Genomic DNA, 24898 nt, shown 5'->3' with positions numbered 1-24898 from the left:
AGAGGGTTCGTGGGGGGGTTTGAATGACTGTTGCTCTTAATCCAGGTGAGCTTCAGGACAGGCGGTGCTATTTTTTAAGTCTTTCATATGATTCAGCCATGGTTTGAACTGCCGACCTGGTATGATTCATACCAGTTCAAACTGTTATAATTCAGCCAGGGTTTGAGACTTAGCGTGGATGCTCCAACCATTAAGTCATTGATTCATCTGGCATGTCATCGTGTGATGCGGCCACAGAAATGCTCCTCTCTTGGTCGCTTGATTGAGCACTGCTCTTGTCGCTTTTTCTTTGAACAGGCCAGTGGGTTCAAGTTCCAATTTGAAGGTCTCCTTCCAGTGTGGGTGTGTGGGGTATCCTCTGTGATGTGTGTGGGTGTATCCTTCTAGCCTGTTGGTGGGTCGGTGAAGAAGGCAGTTGCTGCATCGCTTTCTGCATGTCAACAGAGATATCTACCATTGTAGCTGGGCTCGATAGATCAGAGTTTACAGTCTTATGTGTTGTGCCAGCAGTTCACCCTTGGCATTGGTGATGTTATCTTGCCACCTGATACAAAAAATTTGTCACAAGGCTTTCATAAAGAAGGCACTACTGCAGGCATTGCTGGTTGCAATCTGGGTCCAGCTTTCAGAGCCATATGCAAAGATCAGTGTTGTGAGTGTGCTGTAAAGTCTGACCTTGAGGTGTGTGTTGAATGGGCTTTCGATTTGGTGAAAAGTAATGCCAGTGTGGAATGTGTGATGGCAAAGAATCTCCTGAGTCCTGGCACAGAGCTACCAGATGAGGAGATACAAGAACCAAGATATTAAAATCTGTGGCTGTGTACACGGAGCAGTTGATTTCAATATCGGTAGAAGGAACACCATCTGACTTATTCAATCTGTAAACTTTCTGACCTATATTTCTGTCAATGGAATATCATCCTTTCTGGATTTCGTTATGACCAACTTCCCAGCTAATATCTCCTGCTGTTCTTCTGCTCCATTTTGACACTTTCAAACTTGTCTCCCTCCTCTAAAACCTTGTTAAGTCTGTCTCTGTAGTATTCTCCCCCCTCCATCCCTGCCCTCACTTCAAATGGCACCATTGCACACTGCTCGCGAGAAGGCCGAATGCATAAATTCAGTGTTTGCTCCCAAATCTTGTGTCCCCAACCCCTTTCTCTCTCTACCCACCCTTCGCTGTTCCACCCAACTGCTCATGGACTCTTTGTCTTTTACACTTGAAAAGGTGTTGAAGTTTCTCCATCCCTCGACTTTGATTCTGCAACTAGCCTGGCCGGCCTCAGCTCACATGTCTAAAAAACTTGCTTTGCTGCTCTTGCACATCCTCTTTTCTGCTCTTTTCACCATATAATTTGCCCTTGGTCATCTTCCATCTGCTTGGAAGTCAGCCAACATCGTGACATTACATAAAAATGTACAAAAAGCTGAGTTCTTATATCTATAGAGCAACGAGCTTACTTGCAATAATTAGCAAGGTCATGGAATCCATCATCAGAGTCAACATGAAATCCTTCCTCTTCTCCAATGGCCTGATCTCTGACCATCAGTTTGGATTCAGACGAGGTCACTTTACCTTGGACATGCTGCTTCTGCACTCCAAGCAATGAATATAGGCCCTCAATGTCAGACATGAGATCAGGGTCGCATCTCAAGACATATCTTGAGCTTTCGATACAGTCTGGCACCCCGCCTCGCTCTCCAAACTGGCATCAACTAGATGGCATCCAAAGCCAACTCCACACTTGGCTTCCTGACTTCTTCTATTCTTGTAGACAGCGTGTGGCTCTCAACAGGATCTTTTCATGTGCTCGCCCTTTTGAGGCTGGAGTGCCGCAAGGCAGTTTTCTTGGGCCCATCCTATTCCTATTCGTCATCAATGATCTATCTAACTCTGAAAATCCTCTTTATCTCTTTGCTGATGACTCTACTCTCTGTTGTGACATCCTGATCCTTCGCATAGGCAGGTAGCAGGCGTTTCACTCGCTGCAGAGCTTAATAGTATCACAAACTGGTCAAACACTTGGAATGTGTCTATCAATCCTGAGAAATCCCACACACTGTCTCTCTCTGAATGGACCGTTGAGCAAACCATCCCATCTACTATTTTTAATAATCTTCTTGGAGAAGTTCAGTCACTCATACTTTTAGGTCTCACGATTAGCTGTGATCTTCTTGGGAAAACCACATTTCTAAGTTGTCCTCCAAAGTCAGTCGCTGCCTTTGCATCCTCCATCATGCCAAGTCCTTCTTTGCACACTTTATCTCCGATCTACCGACAATGCCTTCATCCACAGCTTGATCAAGTGCTGCTTGTGCTGTGTCACGTGATTGGGTTTTCGTATATCATGCCTCGCCCGCTAGGGGTGGCAGGAGTGTACTTCTGGTCGCGCAATAAAGCGGAGTTGATGCCAGCAAGCTTGCTTCTCGTGTCCCACTGCGCCTCGTACACTCTAGTTGGCGATGAGGATGGTTGAATACGGACTTGTGCCCGTTTTCGTCGGAGACGACTTCGAATTGTTTTCAGAACAATTGGGATGCTATTTCCACACAAATTATGTGGTCGACGAGAGCAAACAGAAGTCGATCTGCTCGCTTCGCTTTCGGCGGAGCATTATCGACTGCTGAGTGATTTGGTGGCGCCGAACAGGCCCCGGGATGACGGGCTGTCGTTTCGGGACATTGTGCAGAAGATGAAAGCACACATGGCGCCGGAGAAGTCATTACAGCTCGCTCGATACCAGTTCGATCGCCTCTCGAAAGGGGCAGAGGAGCACGTCGCTGATTTTGTGGCGCGGATTAAGCATTCTTCCGTGGCATGTAAGTTCATGGCGGGGGAGCGTCCAGCTCGGCTCCAAAATCGTTTTATTGCTGGTTTACAAGATGTGAAGATGGTTTCAGCGATTTTACGGCTGAAGGGTGAAGCCATTACATTCGACTCGGCATTCAGCACGGCTACAGCGGTTGAGCAGACTCGCGGGGATGTTCGAGCCATCACCGGCCACGTGGGGTCGCGAGCACCCCGGGAGGCGCGCACGACCTTCGATGCGGGTCAGACGTCGCCGCGCGACCGCACGTGCGGCGAGGTGACCCCGCGGATGTGTTTGGGATGCGGAGGTCGACACCTGCACTGTGCGTGCCGGTATAAAGGCACCGTGTGTTTGAATTGTCACAAGGTGGGTCACTTGTCGCGTGTGTGCCGTGGGACGCCGGCCACCGTTAAGGTCATGGACGGCGATGTGCGAGGTGACTCGGGGCGGAACCGGCGGCCGTTGATGGGCCTGTTTTCAATTGGCCCGGCGGCGGCGCGCCCGATGACGGTGGAAGTCGAAGTGAACAAAACGCCAATCACGTTCCAGGTCGATACGGGAGCAGCTGTGTCGCTCATCGGCGAACAGACCGCGCGTAGACTCAACGGCTTGAAGCTTATCAGGTCAAACCTCACGCTGTTCACATACACCTGCGAGAAGATAATGCCAGTCGGGATGGCAGACGTGTCTGTGCGATACCAAGGCCAGGTCGCCACGCTTCGGGTGTACGTCGTGCGGGGGAGGGGACCATCTCTCCTCGGCCGAGATTGGCTGGCCCGCATCAGGCTAGACTGGGCCGCAGTTAACCTTGTGCAACCCGTGCCGAGCCGGTGGGAGGATCAGTTGGAGAAGATTCTTCAAAGACATCAAGGGTTGTTTAGCGACGACCTTGGGAAACTCAAGGGCATGGAGGCAAAGCTCTTCCTGAAGGAGGGGGTGGTTCCTCGATTTTGTAAACTGCGTCCGGTGCCGTATGCCCTGCGGGACAAGGTCAAGGGTGAACTGGATAGGCTGGAGGCCTGTGGAGTGATCGAACGGGTGTCGTGCTCAGATTGGGCCACCCCGGTTGTCACGGTGCTGAAACGGAATGGAGACGTCCGATTATGCGGGGACTTCAAATCCACGGTTAACCCGGGGCTCAGCGTGGAGCAATATCCACTGCCGTCAATCGATGAAATATTTGCGCGATTTGCGGGGAGCCAATACTTCACGAAGCTAGACCTGCGTGATGCATATTTTCACCTGCCGATGGATCCCGGGAGTAGCGAGCTTTTGACAATCAACACGTGTCAAGGACTCTATCGATATACCCGGCTCTGTTTTGGGATTGCTTCGGCCCCAGCTTTGTGGCAGAAAGCCATGGATCAGGTTTGCATTGGCCTGCCCGCTCAAACCTACCTGGACGATGTGCTCATTGCGGGGAAAACGGCGGACGAGCATCTTGCGAACATTGCCCAAGTGCTGACAAAGCTAGAAGCGTGCGGCCTGCGCTTGAACAGGGACAAGTGCGCGTTCTTCAAGCAGCGCTTGGAATACCTCGGGCACATCATCACGCCGGAGGGGCTGTTGAAAGGTCCTCGGAAGGTGGAGGCGATTCAGCACATGCCACCACCTCGCGACAAGACGCAGCTGCGCTCATTCATTGGTATGGCCCAGTATTACCAAAGGTTCGTGCGTGGGCTCAGCTCACAACTTGCGCCATTAACACAGTTGCTCAGGAAGGACGAGCGCTGGGCTTGGGGGCCTGCACACCAGGCGTCGTTCGACCGCGTCAAGCGGCTGCTCACAGAGGATACGGTCCTCGTGCACTACGAGCCTACGCGTCCGCTCCTATTGGCATGCGACAGTTCTGCATATGGCATTGGGGCAGTGCTCTCCCACAGGATGGACGATGGTTCCGAGCGGTCTGTTTGTTTTGCATCCCGGACCCTGTCCACAGCAGAGCGCGGATATGCCCAGATCGAGCGTAAGGCTCTCAGCCTCGTCTGGGGTGTGCGGAGGTTTCATCAATACCTGCTGGGGCGGCATTTCACTTTGCAGACGGATCACAAACCGCTTCAATTCATCCTGAGACCCGAACGCGGGGTGCCGGTGGTAGAGGCCGCGCGAATACAACGGTGGTGTCTGTTTCTGGGTGCTTATGATTATGATATTCAGTTCCGAAGCACTGAGGAGCATGCTAACTGCGACGGGCTCTCACGCTTGCTGTGTGCGGAGGGTCCAGCTGCGTCTGAGTCAGCCGACCGGGTCGATGTGTTCGCGCTGGGCCAGGTCCAAAGCGGGCCGGTCACGGCCAGACAGATCGCGGTGGAATCGGCTCGTGATCCGGTGCTTGCCCGTGTCGTCCAGGCGATTTCTACGGGGAATTGGAGTGATCTGCCTTCGACACCGGCATTTCAACCTTTCATGTCACATGCATTGGAGCTGTCGTTGGTTCAACGGTGCGTTATGTGGGGAATGAGGACGGTGATTCCACCGAAGTTCAGGCAGCGGTGTTTGGAAGAACTGCATGTCAGTCACCTTGGCATCGTGAAGACCAAGAGTCTTGCTCGTAGCCTGTTGTGGTGGCCGGGATTGGACAAAGACATTGAGCAGTTGGTTAAGCGTTGCGCCACGTGACAAACAGATGCTGATAACCCGCGTCGAGCTTCGGGTCTATGGCCTGCGCCAGGCAGAGCCTGGCAGAGGGTCCATGTAGATTTTGCGGGACCGGTTAATGGCAAAATGTTTTTGATTGTGATCGATGCATTCTCTAAATGGCCAGAGGTTGTAGTAATGCAGCATACATCAGCAAACATTACAGTAGAGAAACTGCGGGCGATCTTTGCTAATAAAGGGTTACCGGAGATCCTGGTCTCTGATAATGGTCCGCAGTTCATCGCGGGTGTATTTGATGATTTTATGCGCCAAAATGGTATTCGACATCTAAGGTCCGCACCGTATCATCCTGAGACGAATGGCCAAGCTGAGTCGTTTGTTAAGATGTTGAAACGGGCTTTGCGCAGAGGGGGTGTTGCACCTGTGCAGACGGTGGTCGATGTGTTTTTGCTCCATTACAGGAACGCAGTTCATCCTGTCACGGGTGATTCGCCTGCCATTCGTCTCTATGGACGGGCATTGCGGTCCAGACTGGATTTGCTGCGACCTGAAGGGTCGGGGAGTGGGGCGATGTCGCGTCTGACGCGGCTGCGCGGCTTCGATGTGGGACAGCGGGTAATGGTGCGCGATTATTTCCACGGTTCCAAATTGGTGCCGGCGGTGGTCTCTGTGGTGCTGGGGCCGGCGAATTGCATGGTGCGGATGATGGTGGGGATGTGTGGAAGCGGAACGTGGACCAAATGCATGATCGCTGTTCAGCGTCACCCCCCCCCCACACCTCCCCGGGCCGAACGATGTGGGACCCCCACCTGTAATGTCGCCGGCACCTGACGTTGTATCGCCAGGGCTGGTTGGGCCGACGCCCAGGGGGTCTTCGCCTGATGCCGTCCTCCCGGGGACGTCGGGCAGGCTGGGCGGTCGTGGGCGGTTGGTGTTGCGGAGGGGGCGAGTCCGGCGAGGGTGTCACCTCGACCGAGCCGGGAGGCGTCTGAGCCTGGACTGTCTGGCGGCGCTGCCCGTCCGAGGCGGGTCAGAGTGCGGCCGCGGTACTTGGAGGATTATGAGTGTTGATGGGTTTCAGATGGTCATGTTATGATTGTCCTTTCATCGTTTGACTGGTCATTTTACGAGGGGAGGAGTGTGCTGTGTCACATGATTGGGTTTTCGTGTATCATTCCTCGCCCGCTAGGTGTGGCGGGAGTGTACTTCTGGTCGCGCAATAAAGCGGAGTTGATGCCAGCAAGCTTGCTTCTCGTGTCCCACTGCGCCTCGTACACTCTACTGCTCTGGGCTGGCACCTTTGCATCAGTCCTTGCTCATTTTGACATGGTGGAAATCAAGGCTTTCAGGTAGGTCAGGTATGGGAGCATGTGCCAGAACAGCGCGTCGCTGCGTCCACTTTCCGCCGGTACTCCAGAGGCCTCCGTCTGGCCATCCCCATCTCCTTGAGATGATGGTCAACCTGCTGCAACCACGAGGCACGTGGTCGGCCCACTGGCCTCCTCCACTCATGAGACTCCCTCGCTGAGAGAATCTGATGAGCAGGATCAGGGTCAGGAAAACGAGCCACATGTCCATACAGCCGCAACTGACGCTCACGGACTATTCAGGTAACAAATCTCATCCGAGTCTCTCTCAGCAACTGCTCGTTGGACACAAAATCCGACCAGCGATAGCCAAGGATTCTCCGAAGAGACCTGGTACCAAAGGAATTAAGTCTCCATCTCAGATCCTTGGTCAGAGTCCAAGTCTCGCATCCATAGAGCAAGACTGGAAGTACCAAGGACCTGAAGACTCGGACTTTCGTCCTCCCGCACAGGTACCGGCAGCGCCACACCCCATGATCCAGTGAATCCATGACTCCCCAGGCCCGACCCAGACGTCTATTGACCTCTGACTCACAGCCAGCAGAGACATGAATATCACTGTCAAGGTAAGTGAATCTCTCCACGATCACAATATCCTCACCACAAACAGACACAGACAGGACAGCAGCATCCAAGATGTCAACGAAAGCCTGGATCTTAGTTTTGACCCAAGAAACCCGTAATCCCAGCGGCTCCGACTCCTCATTCAGCACCTCGTGGGCCCCCAAAAGGATATCTAAAGTCTCCGCAAAGATGACAGCATCATCTGCAAAATCAAGGTCCGAGATCTTGACATTCCCAAACGATGCACGACAGCTTGATTTCTCCGACATCCTCCCTAAAATCCAGTCCATACAAGTGTTGAAAAGTGTGGGGGCCAGTACACACCCCTGACGAACTCCAGTAACAACTGGAAATAAGTCAGAGATGGCACCACCACACTTCACAGCACTCTCAGTACCAGAGTAGAGTTCAGACATCAGATCGATCAGTTTTGGTGGCACCCCACGAAGACCAAGAATCCTCCAGAGGACATCCCGATTCACTGAATCGAACGCTTTACAGAGATCAACATAGGCTGCAAGCAGCCCCTGCCGGAACTCTCGTCTGCGTTCGGTGAGGACACGAAGTGCAAGGATACGGTCAATCGTTGACCTCTTTGGTGTAAAGCCTGATTGCTCTGGATGCTGGTGCTCAAGCAGATGGTGGCGAACCCTATCAAGAATTATCCGAGCAAAGACCTTGCCAGGCACTGCCTCGGTAGTTGTTGCAGTCTTGGCGATCACCCTTCCCTTTCCAGAGAGGCCCCTCTTCCAATCAGTTGGGATGATGCCCGTGTTCCAGGCAGAGCACAAAACTGCATGCAACGACACGAGTGCAGCATTTCCAACAGCCTTGAGAAGTTCAGCATGGATGCCACAGATCCCTGGAGCTTTGCCCCGTTTCAACCGGTTCACCGCAGCCCGTGTTTCCACAAGCGAAGGTGGACCATAGTTGATTCGAGGGTCAGCAACAGGGATTGAAACACCCTTGACGTCCAACGCGACAGCTGGGGGATCAGCCTGGTACAACCGCTCAAAGTAACCGACCCAGCGGGCCTTCACTTCAGACTCCTCTGTCAAGAGCCGACCACTCTCTGCTCTAACTGCAGTGCTCCGAGGGATGGGCTTGGATGAACGCAATGCGCGGATTCCCCTGTAAGCGGGACGAGAATCACCCGTCCACAGGTGATGCTCTACCCCCTCACAGATTCCTCGCACATAGGCCTCCTTGTCCACCCTCAGTGCACGTACAGTTTTACGCCTCAGCTCCCTGAACAGCTCAGCTCTGCCATTCAGCCTGGCCCTGCGACTCTGGTCAATGGTATCCAGTGTCCCTTGAGAGACAAAATTCTTCTTTGCCCTGCGGTGAGTTCCAAGACATCTACCGGCAACATCAAGGACGGTGGTCTTGAAGGCACTCCACAACTCTTCAGGACCCCCCAAAGCACCCAGACCCCCCAAGTGTCCACTCAGCCTGTTTGCAAACTCCTTAGCTACTCTCTCATCCCTGAGCTTGCCAACATCCAGCCTAGGCTGGGATGGTACCATTCTCCAGGATTTAAGGTGCAACTTTAGAGTTGCTACAACAAGCCGGTGGTCAGTATTGAGGAACTGAGCACTCCGGTAGACCCTGCAGTTCTGGATCATCCTCCAACGACCGTCAATGAGGACATGGTCAATCTCCTTTGCCACACCGCCAGCGTTGGAATACCAAGTCCAGCGATGAGCTTGTGGGCGCTGAAACCATGAACCAGCCACCCTAAGTCCATGACTTCTTGCAAAGTCAAGGAACTTAGTGCTATTCTGGTTCATAGTTCCTGACCCATGGGGACCAACACACACCTCATAACCATCCCTATCAGTTCCAGTTGATGCATTGAAATCCCCCAAGACAAGAAGTGTATCTTGTCTGGGGCACTGATCAACCACAGACTCGAGTGTGGCGTGGAATGCATCCTTCACGGTGAGATCACTCGCCTCAGTCGGAGCATAAACAGAGACCAGGGTAATGACACCTAAGGAGTGACGAATCCTTAATCTCATAATACGCTCGTTGATTGGTGTTACATCAATTATCATTGGGGTCAGCTTATTGGACACAGCTACAGCAACTTCTTGGGTATGGTAACCATCAGAGCGACCAGACCAATAGTAGGTGTAACCACCCACCATTATCTCGCCGCAATCCGGTCTCCGAATCTCAGAGAGAGCTGCAATCCCGATGTCCAAATGCTTGAGCTCAGATGATAACAGAGACAGGTGATCATCCTCTCTTAGGGATAGGACATTCCAGGCACCCACCCGAAAGGACCGCCTCAGGTTAACCCAAGGAGGCCGCCATCTGGTGGATGACACCTCAGCACCACTCCGACACACTCTCCCGCAATCTGACCCAGGGATGTTACCCCGTGGTTTCCCTCCTATCATCAAAGATTGGGGGTCCCGAAGGCTTTGCCCCAATCCCGTCATCCGGTGAGCTGCCCTGCGAAGGGAAGCTGCACAGGACGTACTCCCACGGAGTGGGTTTTCATTGAAATCTCTCGCAATGAAGCTGAGTCTACGGGCCTATCATTTTTCCATCACAGACAGGTCAGTGATCTCTCTGTCTTCTGCCACCTCCTTTCTGGTCAAGCACCCACTGTTCTTTCCATGCTTTGTCACCTTCCCCCTCCCCCCCAAAGTTTCTGCAGTTCTTACACAGTCCACCATCAAACCCCCTCTGTTGAAACTCCCAAAATCCAGAATCACTGCTCACCTCCACTCATTCATTCCTTTTTCTCACACCTGTCGAATCACCTTCCACATTCCCTTCAATTTCATTCTTCCCTCCAGGTTTCTAAGCCAACTGTTCACCACAATCTCAGATAATCTCCCATACAAAACCATTCTCTTTTCTACCCCCTTCACTCTCACCAAGCCCATCTCTTTCTTACTGTCCTGTTTTTCCTGACTGATAGTTTGCTTCTGGATCCCTCTTGTCCACCCCCAATGTGTATTATCTCTGCTAATCCACATTCTTCCACACATTCCTTGTCCTCAATGTCTCTCTCTCTATTTTGTCTCTTAACCCTGCTGTTTATTCCCCCCTTTCTACTTCTGCTGTTCATTTTGTTCTGTTGCAGCCTGATCCATTCTTTGTTCTAGCTCCTCCACGAGCCTCGACTCTGTTTTCAAAAAAGAATAATAATTATGAGAAATGTATCCTCGCCCTAGGCATTGGATATTTGGCTTGTTCCAGCTCACTTGTAGATTGAGTTTGGATGAGTGGTGGTTGAAATCCTGAAGTGTAGAGACAAGGACATCAATTGTCTCTGCAAGCAGGACCACATAATTTGCAAAGTCCATGTATGTGCAATGACATCAGGAGAGCTTACATGTACGTACACTCATCTCTGAGCTGTCTCGCCTTGAGCTGTGTGAGCTGTGAGGGAGTGAATCTTATTCCAGCTATAAACTGTCATCCTCGTGTTTGCAGGGTGGGATCAGCATCAATGTGTGTGCCCTCCTCGGATGGATGTTAAACTGGGTATCCTGTCTGCTGGTGTTAGTTGTTGGACATTAAAGATCCCACAATGTCATCCGTGAAGAGTGGGAGAGCTCTCTCTGGCACCCTGAACAAGTTACAAATTCCTGCTCTAACTTACAGGGGCAGTACTGCCACACCCCCAGCAATGTATGCAACCAGCAGCCATGTGCTGCATATGAAAGCAAAGGATAGGAAAGGTCTGTGCAAGTGTAGTTTGGGCCAACATTAACCCTGCAGTCATAGCCACCTTGTTGGAGGATGTTGTTCATGGAAATCCATTGCTGGAAGGTATAACTTTGCAGCAAGAACATCTCCCTGGAAAATGTGAATGCATCTGAGAGCTCACTCCCCACACAAATACACCTTTCTTATTGTCATAGAGTGTGTCGATGTGCTACATTATATTTATGATGACTCCACATGCTTGAAACTGGAGGCTTCTGGACAGTCTGTTTTGTGTCAGTCAAACTCCTTCTTTATGTCAACATAGGCTGCAATGTTTGGCATGTTGAACTCTCGGCATTTTTCAGAAATCTTACAAAGGGCAAAGATATGCTCCACTGTTGAGTCCCACTGGGGTGTGAAGGTGAAGCCTGTCTGTTGGTGTTGCTGCTTCTTGGCACGAGCCTTCTGCATTCAGTTCAGTATGATCCATGCAAAGGCTTTGGCGACTTCTGATTAGAGAGTGATACATGTGTCGTTGCTGCAGTTTTCTTGCGAGCCTTTGCATTTCAAAAAATAAAGAATGATGCCCTGAAGCCACCTTCTGGGAACCTATTCCTGTCTCCAGATTTCACAGTAAAGGAGGTGTCAGTTTCCAGTCTGTAGCACAGGGAACGAGGGTTGGATTGTGTTTTCATGTGTCATCAGCAGGCTACTTAATTCGCTTTTCGCCATCGCTGGCTGGCTGACCCCAACACTGCTGGGAACAATGTCAAGCATGAGAGCACACCCTGCAAACCAACCATTACGCCACCGAGTCTAAATGGAGCACTTTGATTCTGCCTTCGGCGAGGTAGTCATGATGAGGCTTAGACAGCAAGTCAAATATTATCCAACTTCTCAATACTCTGAGTGAAGATAATGTACCCACTAATGTCTTAATAACTCGGGTTACTTGGGGCATCATCTGTGCAAGACCTCTTTTTCATGCAAGCATTTGTAATCTTGGTGATGACATTGGATACACCTCATATAGCAGTTAATAGCAAGTACATTTTTCATCTCCACATCTGACAAGCCAATCACTGATACGAGTATAAAAGCAGATAATAATGGCCATTGCTGAGGGGTTTTAGTTACAAATCTAATGTGACCTACATGATGATAAAAAAAATAAACCAATGTCACCCGCAGGGTGACCCGTATCTTGCCAAAAGGTAACCACGTGTGACTTCTTTAAGGTCACATTGAGGTGAACAGAGCTGCTATCCACCAGGAGCGACTCCTTGAGGAATATCTGCCTACGAGAGATTCCGATGAGAATCGTTCTACAGAGTAACCATGAAAAATATGCGTTTGCCTCATAACGTCACCAAATGACGTCATAATGTCTCAAGCTTGACATATCTAGAAAGCACTCATCGAGGTGTTCGATTTGAGGTACGACACGATATGGTTCCTAAAACTTGAAAATTTGACCTTGGGGTCAAATATGTTTGAACTCAGGCGCTAACCATGAAGGTCAAGGCCAATCGCCACCAAAAATTAATCAGTTGAGCGCCAGACCATATACTACATTCCCATAAAGTTTGGAGACGATGCTATTAAAATTACTCAAAAAATAAGGGTTTCGTCGACTCCCCTGATTTGCAACAGTGACCTTGACCTTTGACCGTGACCTTCAAAATTTTATGTGCTGAAAGGGACCTCTATAGGCCTCTGATATGCGAAGTTACAAAAATTTCCAATGATAACTGTGCTCTGCAGAGTGATTTATATGCGATTACAGACAAAAAAAAAAATAATAATAATAAAACATATGAAGGTCAAGGCCAATCGCCACCAGAAATTAATCAGCTGAGCGCCAGACCATGAACTATATTCCCATGAAGTTTGAAGATGATCCGATAAAAATTACTCAAAAAATAAGGGTTTCGTCGACTCCCCTGATTTGCGACAAAGTGACCTTGACCTTTGACCTTGACCTTCAAATTTTTGTGCGCTGAAAGGGACCTCTATAGGCCTCTGATATGCGAAGTTACAAAAATTTCCAATGATAACTGTGCTCTGCAGAATTTTTTATACGTGATTACAGACAAACAAAAATAAAAAAATAAAAAAAATAAAAAACATACAAGCTGACTAACATATCTTGCAAAAACTTCGTTTTGGCAAGATAAAAACAATCTTCCATCATACTACTACAGTGTGGAGGATGATCCCAACCCCATAGAACTTTCCAACTGAGAAATTGGCACTCTCCACTGCAGGTGGAGTGACTGCAAGTTGTTGAGCCAACCCATAAACAGTTACCATCAACAAACTGTCAGAAAAAGCTCATTATGACATTGCCACCAGATTGAAGAGAGCCACAGGGTAAACGTTTCAATGTGTTTAATGTGCATGAATTGAAACCTCAACCAAATAATCAAGGAATTCAATACTCATGTTGACCTGGAGTCGGTTGTTGGGCAGAAGTTTCCATCTTGCATGAGCTCACATGTAGTTTCTAACAAAATCTGAACACAGACATTTGTAATTGCCAAGTTTGGAAATATGAGTAGCCATAAATTTGAGCCTTGAGCATTTGATAAACGCCTAATCCCTTGGTGTATAGCCATTTACGTTTCAATACCACCTGTAATAAATAACATTTGCAGGTGTGCAATTCCCATTTCAGCTCTGCAACCTTTCCGTTGGGCAAGCTGACTGATTTTGTCCCCTGTATCTTTGTAAAACATAAATATATATATCACCTGCATTTTTATTGTCTGTACACTTCCAGGTATACATGTTTTTGGCTTGATGAACCATTCAGAAAGGACATTCCACCCATGGTGCACTGGTTCATTTTTGTTTCATTTGTAAACTCTAAGCTGCTTTTGGAAGCATTTTGTACACTATGAAACCAGACTCCTTATTCATGGTTGTAATCCATGCATTAATGTTTTTGTTCCTGTATTTTTTTTTTTACTACACTTTAAGATTATGAGTTTTATTTTGCAACGTTCTGCTTAAGATTGGCTTGGTGGTGGAAGGCTTTGTAAGAATACGACCACATTTGATCAAAAATTACATGAAATGTAATGTACTGGTGGAAAATAGCAGCTGAGTCCTGCTGAAAGTCTGACATCAAAGGTCCAGTGGAAAAGCTTCGTAAACACCTTGGCAGTGATGTAAAGGTGAATGAACAGAGCTCAGTGTCACTGAGAAATTGGGTCCAGACTTTGTCAGCACTTGCCTCACTAGATGCCAAGCTGAGCCCGTAATGAGCTAAAACTAAATTGATAGCCTTATGCCTGCAGCGCAGCAACTTGACTCTGGGAGAATTTGTGATTGCGCTTTGGTTAATCAAATGGCAAAGCCTGTCCTATTGATCAGACTTGGACACCAATGGAGTGCTTTAGATTTATAGGTGCACTCTCTGCGACCGACGGAATTGTTATAGCTGGACCCGGAATGGAGCAGGGCATTCACTGGGTACATTTGAGAGACATCCACCTCTGTTCATGGTCACAATGCTCTAACCTTGCTGTTATAATTGTATTGCCTTGAAGTTTGCCCTGGACTCTGGCAGGAAACCTTTCATATCGGCCCTTATCTCCTCGACCTGTAGCCTAACCCTTCCCTTTCAATATGCCATCTTCCCTGCCTTGTCAGGAACCCTTTTGGCATTGAGGATGTGTTGTCCTGCATTTTCCCTGAAGGTGAGAAAAAGTGTCATTTATTCTCCTTAATTCAGCAACTCTCTGAGCTCAGATAATCATGAAAACAAGTTAAGGTCAGCAGCATTGCTGCATGGAGACGGCACAAAGCATCATCTACTTGTAATTGTTGTGCTGATTATCTGGAGCTGTTTCTGTATTGCAAACATCAGCTGCTGCATCTCGGAGAGCCGAATGCTCCAATTGTGGTCACACCACGTAGACAGGGCAAACCCAAGGAAAAACTCACATTTTTCCAGTCAAGGTTTTCTCAGTGGATTCATCATCCTGAACCCACACCATTTGATATTAGCTTGGGGGCCACCCAGAATTTTACCTCAAATTCAAGATGGCGGCCAAAATACAAATTTGCCGCAAAATTACCTTCAGGAGATTTATACTGCCTCGTAGTGTTTCCTGTCAAGGTTTTTTTTCAGTGGATTCATCATCCTGAACATGTATCCTTTGAGATTAGCTTGGGAGCCGCCCAGGATTTGGCCTAAAATCAATGATGGCCGCCAAAAATCAAAATGGCTGCCAAAATTAAATTAATTAGGTTTATACTGCCTTATAGTTTTTCTTGTCAAATTTTTCTCAGCAGTTCCGGCATACTGGACCTATAGCCTTCAAAATTAGCTTGAGGGCCACCCAGGAATTGACCTCAAATCCAAGATAGCTGCCAAAATGGCCATCAAAATCATCTTAATTATATTCAAACTACCTCTTAGGTTTTCCTGTCAAAGTTTTCTCAGTGATTCCGCCATTCCAAACCTCTGTCCTTTGTTATTAGCTTGGAGGGCACCCGGGATTTGGCCTCAAATGCAAGATGGCCACGAAATACCAAAATGGCGACCAAAATTACCTCAAAATTGAATTAATAAGGGTTCTCTTTTCCTGTTAAATTAACTTTTTGTACATAATATGGGGTTTATAATGACACCGGAAATTGATTTTGGTTTCTGGAATACTCGACCGAGCTTTACTATCATGTAAATATGACATTCTCACTCAAAACAGGCCACAAAATGTAAATTGAGATAATATTAACCACATTTTCTGGTCATCCTGTAGTTCAATTCACCAACAAAATGGGTGATTCAAGCACATAATTAAGATAGAACTGCAAGTCCAGAGTTAATGTTCATTCGCTATTATCCAAGTCACTGTCCATCTGTGAGTCAGATGAGTGGACTGCTCTAATACTGCCAGAAGAGGTAGCCGACTGCTCTTCAATGCTGTCGCTGTCACTTCCAGTACTCTCGTCCCCTCCTGTACTGTCGTCTCCTTTGTCCTCACTATGGCTGGGTCTCGTTCTTCTCTTCTTCTTTGGGGGCTGGGCCGTGTCTCTCGTATCTTCTGTGTCTGCATCATGATTAATGTCACCTGTATGATCGGAAATGATTTGAATGCTTTGTCAAATTGATTTCGATAATATAAGGTTGTGAATTGTATTACTAAATGACAAACAACAAGTCTGAAACAGCAAATGGAAACCTTGCGTAGCTTTACTACAAATAAATGTATATTTACCTGATGTTAACCTTCTTCTGCTGCTCGTCACCGAAAGGCTTGGTGGGAATTGGGGGCAGGTGAACCATATTGGCCGAATACCATCTTCCGTTTCTTCCCAACCTCTGTGTTTGATGGAAGGATACTCAATATCTTGTTTCAGACATTGATACCAGATGGAAGCTTGTAAATCGCTCCTCTTGAGGTGTTCATTGGTGCTACTCTCATCTGGCAAGATACTTCAACTGGATTTCATTTTCTGCTTGTCGTACATTCTGATCCTTGTTCTCACATACTCTTCATGTTCACTTCCAGCATACATGCAGGTTCGAAAGAAGGTCTTAGCATCGGCGATGTCTTCAACTGAAGTACGCGATGTGCCAAGTTGCGAGAGGAGTTGGAACTTTCCCAGTTTCTTCGTCTTCTTCAGTGGTTTTACTTTACCAACACCAAATGGAAAAGAGGTTGTATCACACCCTGTAATGCTGTGATAGGCAGGAAGTGCCTGACACATTTTGTCACCAAATCGGTCAGTTAGAGCTTTGACACTAACATACCTCTCATGGTCAATCTTCATCATCCAGTCTTGTCATGGTTTAATGACAGAATAAACATAGGTCAGGAGAACAAAGACATCTGTATCTGTCACCCTGACAATTACAGGATCTGTTGACTTGGATGCATGGAGGATGAGTCTGGTGTCAACTTCGTGGTGGTTGCAGGAGTCAAGCATCTCAATTTTGAGTTGCCTTTTTAACCAGGTATTACCTTCCTCTGTCACAGTTAGTGGAACTTTCAGCTTGGATCTCACAGCATCGGTCTTGTCGTAATCGACTAGAAATTTTTTTCTGAGTTTCGCAGAAACGAGTCCCAATCTTTCCCTTTAGGCATGTCCTGTTCAAAGCTTGTGATGTGAGTAGTTCTTCCAGGTATGCCACGGTGACGTTGAGTGAGCTCCTTCATTGTGGCTGTACTGTATGAATCAAATATGATTCCCAGTTGCTGCGGTTTGGAGTCACTTACTGGCAAGCAAAATGTCAACAAGGCTGCTGCATATTTTCCACAAATTTGCTGAGCAGGAACAGATTTCACAGCAGCCATTCCATCTATAAGCCAATTTCCTTCATGTGGCGGGTTCTCACGGACTGATTCAGACTCTTCTTTGAGGTAGTTCCTCAATGCTGCTTTTGAACCTTGTCTCAAATCTCTCTCTGGTGTGGCTAGAGCTCGTGGGACAGTCGTCAAGGGATATGAATGTGCCTCTTCTGGAGATGTTGCTTTGCCTACCAGTAAACCGAAGGCCTGTCTGTCTTCTTTCATGATATTAACAACTTTTGGGTCTTTCTTGGCCTTCTCCATCCCAGTTTTGATCTTGATCTTCGTAATCTTGTCGAAGAAATTGACTCGTTCTTCCCCACTGGCTTTGAGTCTCAAGTCAACAAATTCTTTATATTTCTGTTCTCCGGCTTCTGCAGATGACATCAATCCTCTTACAACATCACAATCGATTTCCACACCAGTCTTCATATGACGAGCAGGACCATTCAGGAATGGGTCGAAGTATTTGTCAAGCTGAAGTACGAGATTATGAACCATATTTTCATGGTGTATTTGGGCTGCTATTGTGGTCTCCTTGTGGGCTGAGGAGGTGATGCTTATTTAGCCTTTCCTTCAGTGTAGCTCCAATGTTAGCCATGATATGACTGGTCTTGATGAATGTGTTTGTTGTGCTCTCATTGGTACTGTATCTGCCTTGCATTGGACCACCTCTGACCTTCACTTCTCGGTTGATTGTGGTCTCAGTTATCAAATCCCCATGGATTGTAGAGAAGGACTAACAAGACAATGTCACACCATCCGCAAATGTATCCCTGCCCCAGGTCCCATAATTATTGCACAGCCCCTAAACCCTGCTTTCCGAGAATGGAACATTCTGGGGGACAAATAAGACGAAATATCAATTTTGAGGTAATTTTGGTCGCCATTTTGGTTTTTCGTGGCCATCTTGCATTTGATGCCAAATTCTGGGTGCCCTCCAAGCTAATAACAAAGGACATAGGTTTGGAATGGTGGAACCACTGAGAAAACTTTAACAGGAAAACCTAAGAGGTAGTTTGAATATAATTAAGATGATTTTGACGGCCATTTTGGTGGCTATCTTGGATTTGAGGTCAATTCCTGGGTGGCCCTCAAGCTAATTTTGAAGGCTATAGGTCCAGTATGCTGGAACTGCTGAGAAAAATTTGACAGGAAAAACTATAAGGCAGTATAAACCTAATTCATTTAATTTTGGCAGCCATTTTGATTTTTGGTGGCCATCTTGGATTTTAGGCCAAATCCTGGGTGGCTCCCAAGCTAATCTCAAAGGATACATGTTCAGGATGGCAGAACCACTGAAAAAACCTTGACAGGAAACACTACGAGGCAGTATAAATCTCCTAAAGGTAATTTTGGCGGCAATTTTGGATTTTGGCCACCATCTTGAATTTGAGGCAAAATTCTGGGTGGCCCCCAAGCTAATATCAAATGGTATGGGTTCAGGATGATGAATCCACTGAGAAAACCTTGACTGGAAAAAATGTTAGTTTTTCCTTGGGTTCGCCCTGTCTAACAGGGTGCCAACATTACAGCCAAGCCAGTTTTCCTTCTTCTCCAACTTGGTGTATTGGTTGAAGTTTGGTGTCCTCTGCTGGATTTGATGGAGAAAAGATACAATATTGATCCCTTTGCCAAGGAATCATTGTAATTAATTATTGAATTCTTGAATATTGTATTAATTATTGAAACAAAGTCTCGTATTCTGTTGACCATTTTTAGCTCACCTGGACTTTAGTCCGGTGAGTTTATATGATCGAGCAGTGTCGGTAGGTCAGTTAGTCAGTCAGCAAGTTTGTAAACACTTCGGTCATTATTAGTTGAACCAAACACACGTTTTGATGAAAATTGGCCACATGCTTCATATGTGACGTCTAACGAAGGTGTATTGACCGCATCAAAATCTGTGCTCATTAAGGGGGTTTGCGCATGGGGGGGGAGTTGACCTCCCAAAATAGGTATTTGGTCTCTTCTCCGAAACTACACACACAATTTTGATGAAACTTGATCACAACCTCTATCACCTATGATGTATCAAAGTTTGTTTTTGACATAAATAAAATTAGGGTCTCAGTGGGCCTGCCTGGGGTTTGAATGACTGTTGCTCCTGATCCAGGTGAGCTTCAGGATACACAGTCCTATTTTTGCATTGGTGATGAACCAGGAAGGAATTATTCAACTTTGATGACATGTCATCTACATGCCGAATTATTCACGTTTTATAACCTCAATGTTAAACTTTTTCAAAACTTCTGTTACTACAATCTATTACTAATCCCGTTTTAATATCACCATTCCTGACCGTCAGTAAAGTATTACCTGAAAGGAAAACAGCATTGTAGACTTAAACTGCGCATCAGCAATATTACACCTGTCAGAGTCAGAGTTGGGATTTGAAGGCTTCATTTTGACCAATGTGTGGGATCCCAGGAGTAAGTAAGTAGGTTGCAGGGGCTTGCCTTGTCGAAAGCATTCCAGCTTTCAGGCGTGTACTTTCAGAACAACAACTTGCAATCATTGGTAAGTCTGGCTGAAATCTCAACTGATGATTTTGAGATCTCAACTGATGATTTCGAGAACACTTCGTTTTGGCATTGTATGGCATTTTTATGGCATAACTATTTATGATATATGAAAACATGGCAGGATTTTGGACTCTACCTTTCCTCCATTTTATGTTCAACACACGTCTCTTCCCTTCACTCCTTTACTCCAATCTCCTCCAAAACTTATTTTCAGTCTCTCCCCACTCCTTCCTAACTTTTGTTCCATCATCCCTCAACCCCCTATCTCCCTTGAATACAATGCTTTGTTAATTATGCCTGTGAGGTTTGGTGATGATGAGTGAAGTGGTGAGACAGGAGATAGGAAACCAGTCACTATCCTTTTCTTTTTATAGATACATAAGTTTTGGTGTGGGGTGAATTAATGTCTTATGGGTCCTTCAGATGCCCAAATGACATAGTGGTCTCTTGCTCTAACATCGACCTCAAATTTACGCCAGGTATGGCCTTTCAAAAACGCATGAACCATTCCATCCATCTATCCATTGGGACCATACTCTGTGCAGACCGTTGGTGCTGCCTAAGCAGTCTCCTTGGCTATTGGGTACAATCCTGGACGGGTCGCCACTCCGACACAGGATACCAGCAATCTGGTACTCATTTAGCCGACCTCGGAAGGATGACAGGCAGAATCAACCCCACCTGGTATTAATTCAACAGCCGAGTGGGATTTGAACTCAGGATCCAAGGATACCAAGCCCACCACATAAACCATTGCACAGTGTTTTAGTTGTTTCTGTCTGTCATGATAAATAAATAAATAAATACATCACTTTTCCACAAACCTAGACTTTATATCATATGCACAAAAATTAAACATTTCTGTATTTGTGTGATTGAAAATAACGGCACAATTCTTTTTTGTATTTCTATTTCATGTCCTCACCTGGACGTAACTTATTACAATGTAACTTATTGTACACGGGAACATGCCATTATGTCTATCACACCTGTGTCATATTATATCCATGTGCCATTATATATTCCTTAAAATGACACCAAAGGCAAATTTCAGAAACAGATAATTACTCGATCTGATCATTGTCATATTCTTGACTTGAGATCCTTCAAAAACAAAAATTTAAATGCACCATTGAGTGGCAAGTGCAACTTCAGTGAATTACCCAGTAATTTGTGGAGATGCAGCCATGCCTTGTCCATGATTGGTTGTCAAAGACATCTCTCATGTGTTTGTGGGTTGAGGATCTGCTTGCTTATGCTGTGATAAATGCCGCATCATAAGAGAGGCTTAGCCTTTATGAGGGCATCATGTCATGCCATGACCCAAATAGCTGTAAGGATCTTTTGGCTGGGGCTTCTGAACCCACGGCCCACAAGGCTGCGTGTGGCCCAATTCTGAAAATTGGTTCGGCTTGTGCGAATCAAAATTATAAGTGTGATGTTTTTTATGAAGTGAAGTTTATTTTAATGTTTGCATTTTGTTTTATTTTACGAATTTAAATTGTTTTTGATAGACATTTTCCAAAGTGATGAACAAAAATATTCAGATATGACTTCAAATATACCATCTTATATATTATTTCCGAGTTTGTGGTTTCGTGTCGCGCTATCTTCGACTTTGTTCTGCGCTCGAGTAACGTGATATTCGGCTTACATTATCTCAAAGACCATATGAGGTGCATGGTACAAAAAAAGTAAATAAAATGGTTCTGAAACAGTGAAATCGTATTCCACTTACTGCATTAAAGTAAAATTACTACTGATACTCTGCATCAGTTCCTTTCTCAAACACACCCACCCCAACATGTCGCGCAGAGCGCGGGTTATGCAAGTCAGATATAAGGTGCAGTATCTTTTATGGTTGTAAAACGGTGAAGGTAGAGACCATATTAACAGATTGATGGTTATATATGCAGCCTTCAATCGATAATATTAAATGTCAGTGCATGTGTGTCAGTCACACAGACAGTTATGGAGGGGACACACACAGACGCAATTTTCCACGATGACCCCCTCATGGACTAATTAAAGTATATAATCTAAATCTGCCTTCAGATTTGAGGATCGGAGCTGGTGGACTAAATAAGTGTCAAAATCTGAAAATTTAAAGAAATTATTGATTCTTATAACAAAGTATATTCATGTAATTACTTTAAGTAATCAAGGCTGTGATCCTTCCTTCTCCATGTTAAGGAAATTGACAAATAATTAATCTTGACTTTTTCTACTGTTCAGATAATTTCTTGAGTGAAGAAAAGATTAAAGAATGTGCCTCAAGTGTAACTTCATTGAATGCAACAAAAATAATTGTGATAAAGCACGAATCATCGATTGCCTGATCTTTGCTGTATACATACCTAATCGCCTGCCAAGCCAGCTGTTCCTCATCAACCGTTTCATCGGAATGCTTGTTTGAGTGATTAAGCCACTTAGTGAGTGCTCTACAAGCTGCTTGGTAATAGCTGTGTACTCCTCTGAGCTCCAAAGGTTAATCTCGCGATTAAACTTTACACATCTTACTCGGGGTTTGAAAGTCATTTCTTCACGATTCATAATTTATAAACACACGAACCGCCACCACCTGTTGTGGGGATAGGGTGGGAGTCCCGAGGGAGGTGAGGGTGGGGGGTGGGATGGGAGGAGGCAGGGGAATGGGTGGGAGGATGCAGAGGAAATGGTGAGACGAGGGGGGGGAGGTGAGGTGAGGGAGGGGTGTGGTGGGAGCAGGGAAGGGAAGAGGTGGGGGTGGTAGTCTGGAGGGAGGGGGTGGGAGAAGGTCGGATGAGAGAGGGGAAGGGGGTGGGTGGGAGTTTGTAGGTAGGGGGTGTGGGGTATGAGGATGGAGTGGTAGGAGGGAGGGGAAGGGGTGGGATGGGAGTAAGCAGGGGAAGGGGTAGGAGGAGGAGGAACCTGGCATAGCCTACCTCTGCAAGTGGTGAATATTTCGAGAACCTCTGCTTTAGACTTGTGCTGAGCCTGATCAAACTGTAAAATAATATCAGAATTTTCAGCAAGCTATTGTGCTTTATAATTGTTGTTCCCTTTTTTGTTTGCCCTCCTTTTTCTTTTTGACCCAAAATATGCAGGTGATACTCTGTTGAGACCCAGACTTGTACGTTGCTCACCTTGTGTCCTCAGTGACATATCCATTTCTCTCTTACCAACACTGGAGGCCTTTGAAGAAGAACTGCTTGAACTTCTCAACAAAGATCGTCTCAGCCAGGTATAACTCATCATACCTCTTCTTTATCTTTTTGCACTTCTTTTTTTCAGAGAAGTATTAAACAAGGTTGGAGAGGAGGGGGTGGTGATGGAAGGGGGGGGGGGCAAGATGTCTGTAGATAAAAAGTATGGCACAGGAGAAGCAATAAAATTGGTTTATGGAGGAACCAGAGCATGAATTAAAGCTCAGAGGTCGAAGTGGAAGAGACCATGAGGTGGAATTGGGCAGCAAATGACATCTTGGAGAAAAGCACATGAGACAACAACCTTGGGAAGAGGGTTACACATGTAAAGGAGAAGCAGGTAAGTATTACATTTAGATTTAAACAGGGTAGCAAGGTAAGGCTTTCTAGTAGAACATGTGCAATCTGGGAAACCAGGTGTTCGGCAGAGTTGAAAGGAAATATTATGCCCATAATTCTGGGGGAATGAACCCATCTGTAATTGTAGGTTTCTTAACCCATGTGGAAGGACGGGTTCTTTGCTTGTCATACTAAAAGTTGAGAAGAGGATTGGAGAGTAGCAAATGTAACATCACTATTTATGAAAGGAACCAGAGAAAAATTAAGGAACTATAGACCTGTTAGCTTGACTTCAGTGGTGGGTAAGATGTTGGAAACATTAAGAAATGGATCGGGAACCATTTGAATAATTTAAAACTGATTAAAGGTCGTCAGCATGAATTAACTAATAGGAGTTCTTGTTTAACGAATTTATTGGAGTTGTATGAAACAGTTTCTGACTGGGTGGATGAGGGAAATGCAGTGGATGTCGTATATCTTGATTTTTCGAAGGCACTCTGTCTTGACTATAGGCCAAGGCCCAAAATCCATCTCTTCTCTTACCCACCCTTTCTACCATTGTGGAATATTTCTTGCAGCATGTTCCCTGTCATAGTGGATAATTTTCTTACATAAATCAACATCTCTTCCACAACTGGTCTTTATAGTATAAGTCATCTAATCCTCAGGAACTGTGTTTCAGTCTGATCCGACCCTCAGTCTTCTCTTTTTACACAAGCCTTTATTGGATGGAAACCTTCCTTCATTTCAGGAAGTTGTAAACATCACTCCTTTCCAGAGGAAAGGTTCCAAAACTTATCCTCTCAACTACAGATCTATCAGCCTTCTCCCCATATTCAGCAAAATAATGGAGTCAATAAATGCAGCTGACCTAAGACACTATCTCTTCTCAAACTCGCTAATTTCTGACAAACAGTTTGGCTTCCAAGCTGGCTATTCCACGTTGAATATTGTTGCGGATTTGGAAAGACCCCGGGGAGTGACATTCAATACATAAAAGACCTCTTGAGCTTAGATATTTCCATAGTGATTCTGTTTAGTTAGGCTACCCATCCCCTCATATCAGGAACAGGGAAATGCATTATGTTTGTGATTACAACCTTCCCCATTATTCTCTTATTCATGCCCAAACCTTCATTGTCCAACTCCTTATCCAAACCTCATTCCCAAACCTTCATTTTCCAACTCCTTATCCAAACCTTATTCCCAAACCTTCATTCTCCAACTCTATATCCAGACCTCATTCCCAAACCCTCATTTTCTGACTTGGTATTCAAACCTTCATTCTCCAACTCCATATTCAAAGACTCGTTCCCAAACACCCGTTCTCAAACACCCATCCTCAAACCCTCATTTTCCACCACCTGTACTCGAACCTCCATTCTCATGTTTCATTCCTAAACACTCATTCTCAAATGCCCATCCCCAAGCCCTCATTTTCTGGCACCCATACTCCAACCTCCATTCTCATGCTTCACACCACAGTGTCAAACCACCTAACCTTACCAATATTTTGACCAAATAATTGCCATTCCA

The 24898-nt window shown here is 46.2% G+C and overlaps 1 protein-coding gene and 1 pseudogene across 6 annotated transcripts in view; one reads left to right on the top strand and one right to left on the bottom strand.

The window, feature by feature from the left end:
- NPHP4 (nephrocystin 4) overlaps positions 1-24898 on the top strand; it is a 571934-nt gene that overhangs the window by 267198 nt on the left and 279838 nt on the right. For all 6 annotated transcript variants that reach the window (XM_085876134.1, XM_085876135.1, XM_085876132.1 and 3 more), the window contains one exon: positions 22925-23061. In XM_085876134.1, the coding sequence (XP_085732260.1) occupies positions 22925-23061 (137 nt within the window). The remainder of the gene's footprint in view (positions 1-22924; positions 23062-24898) is intronic.
- Positions 16024-18917, bottom strand: LOC147029034 (uncharacterized; annotated as a pseudogene).

Source organism: Eptatretus burgeri, chromosome 4 (genome assembly GCF_056783735.1).
Source record: "Eptatretus burgeri isolate ZD-2024b chromosome 4, Ebu_testis_v1, whole genome shotgun sequence".
NCBI classification, from domain to species: domain Eukaryota; kingdom Metazoa; phylum Chordata; class Myxini; order Myxiniformes; family Myxinidae; genus Eptatretus; species Eptatretus burgeri.
This window is presented reverse-complemented; position numbering and strand designations above follow the sequence as displayed.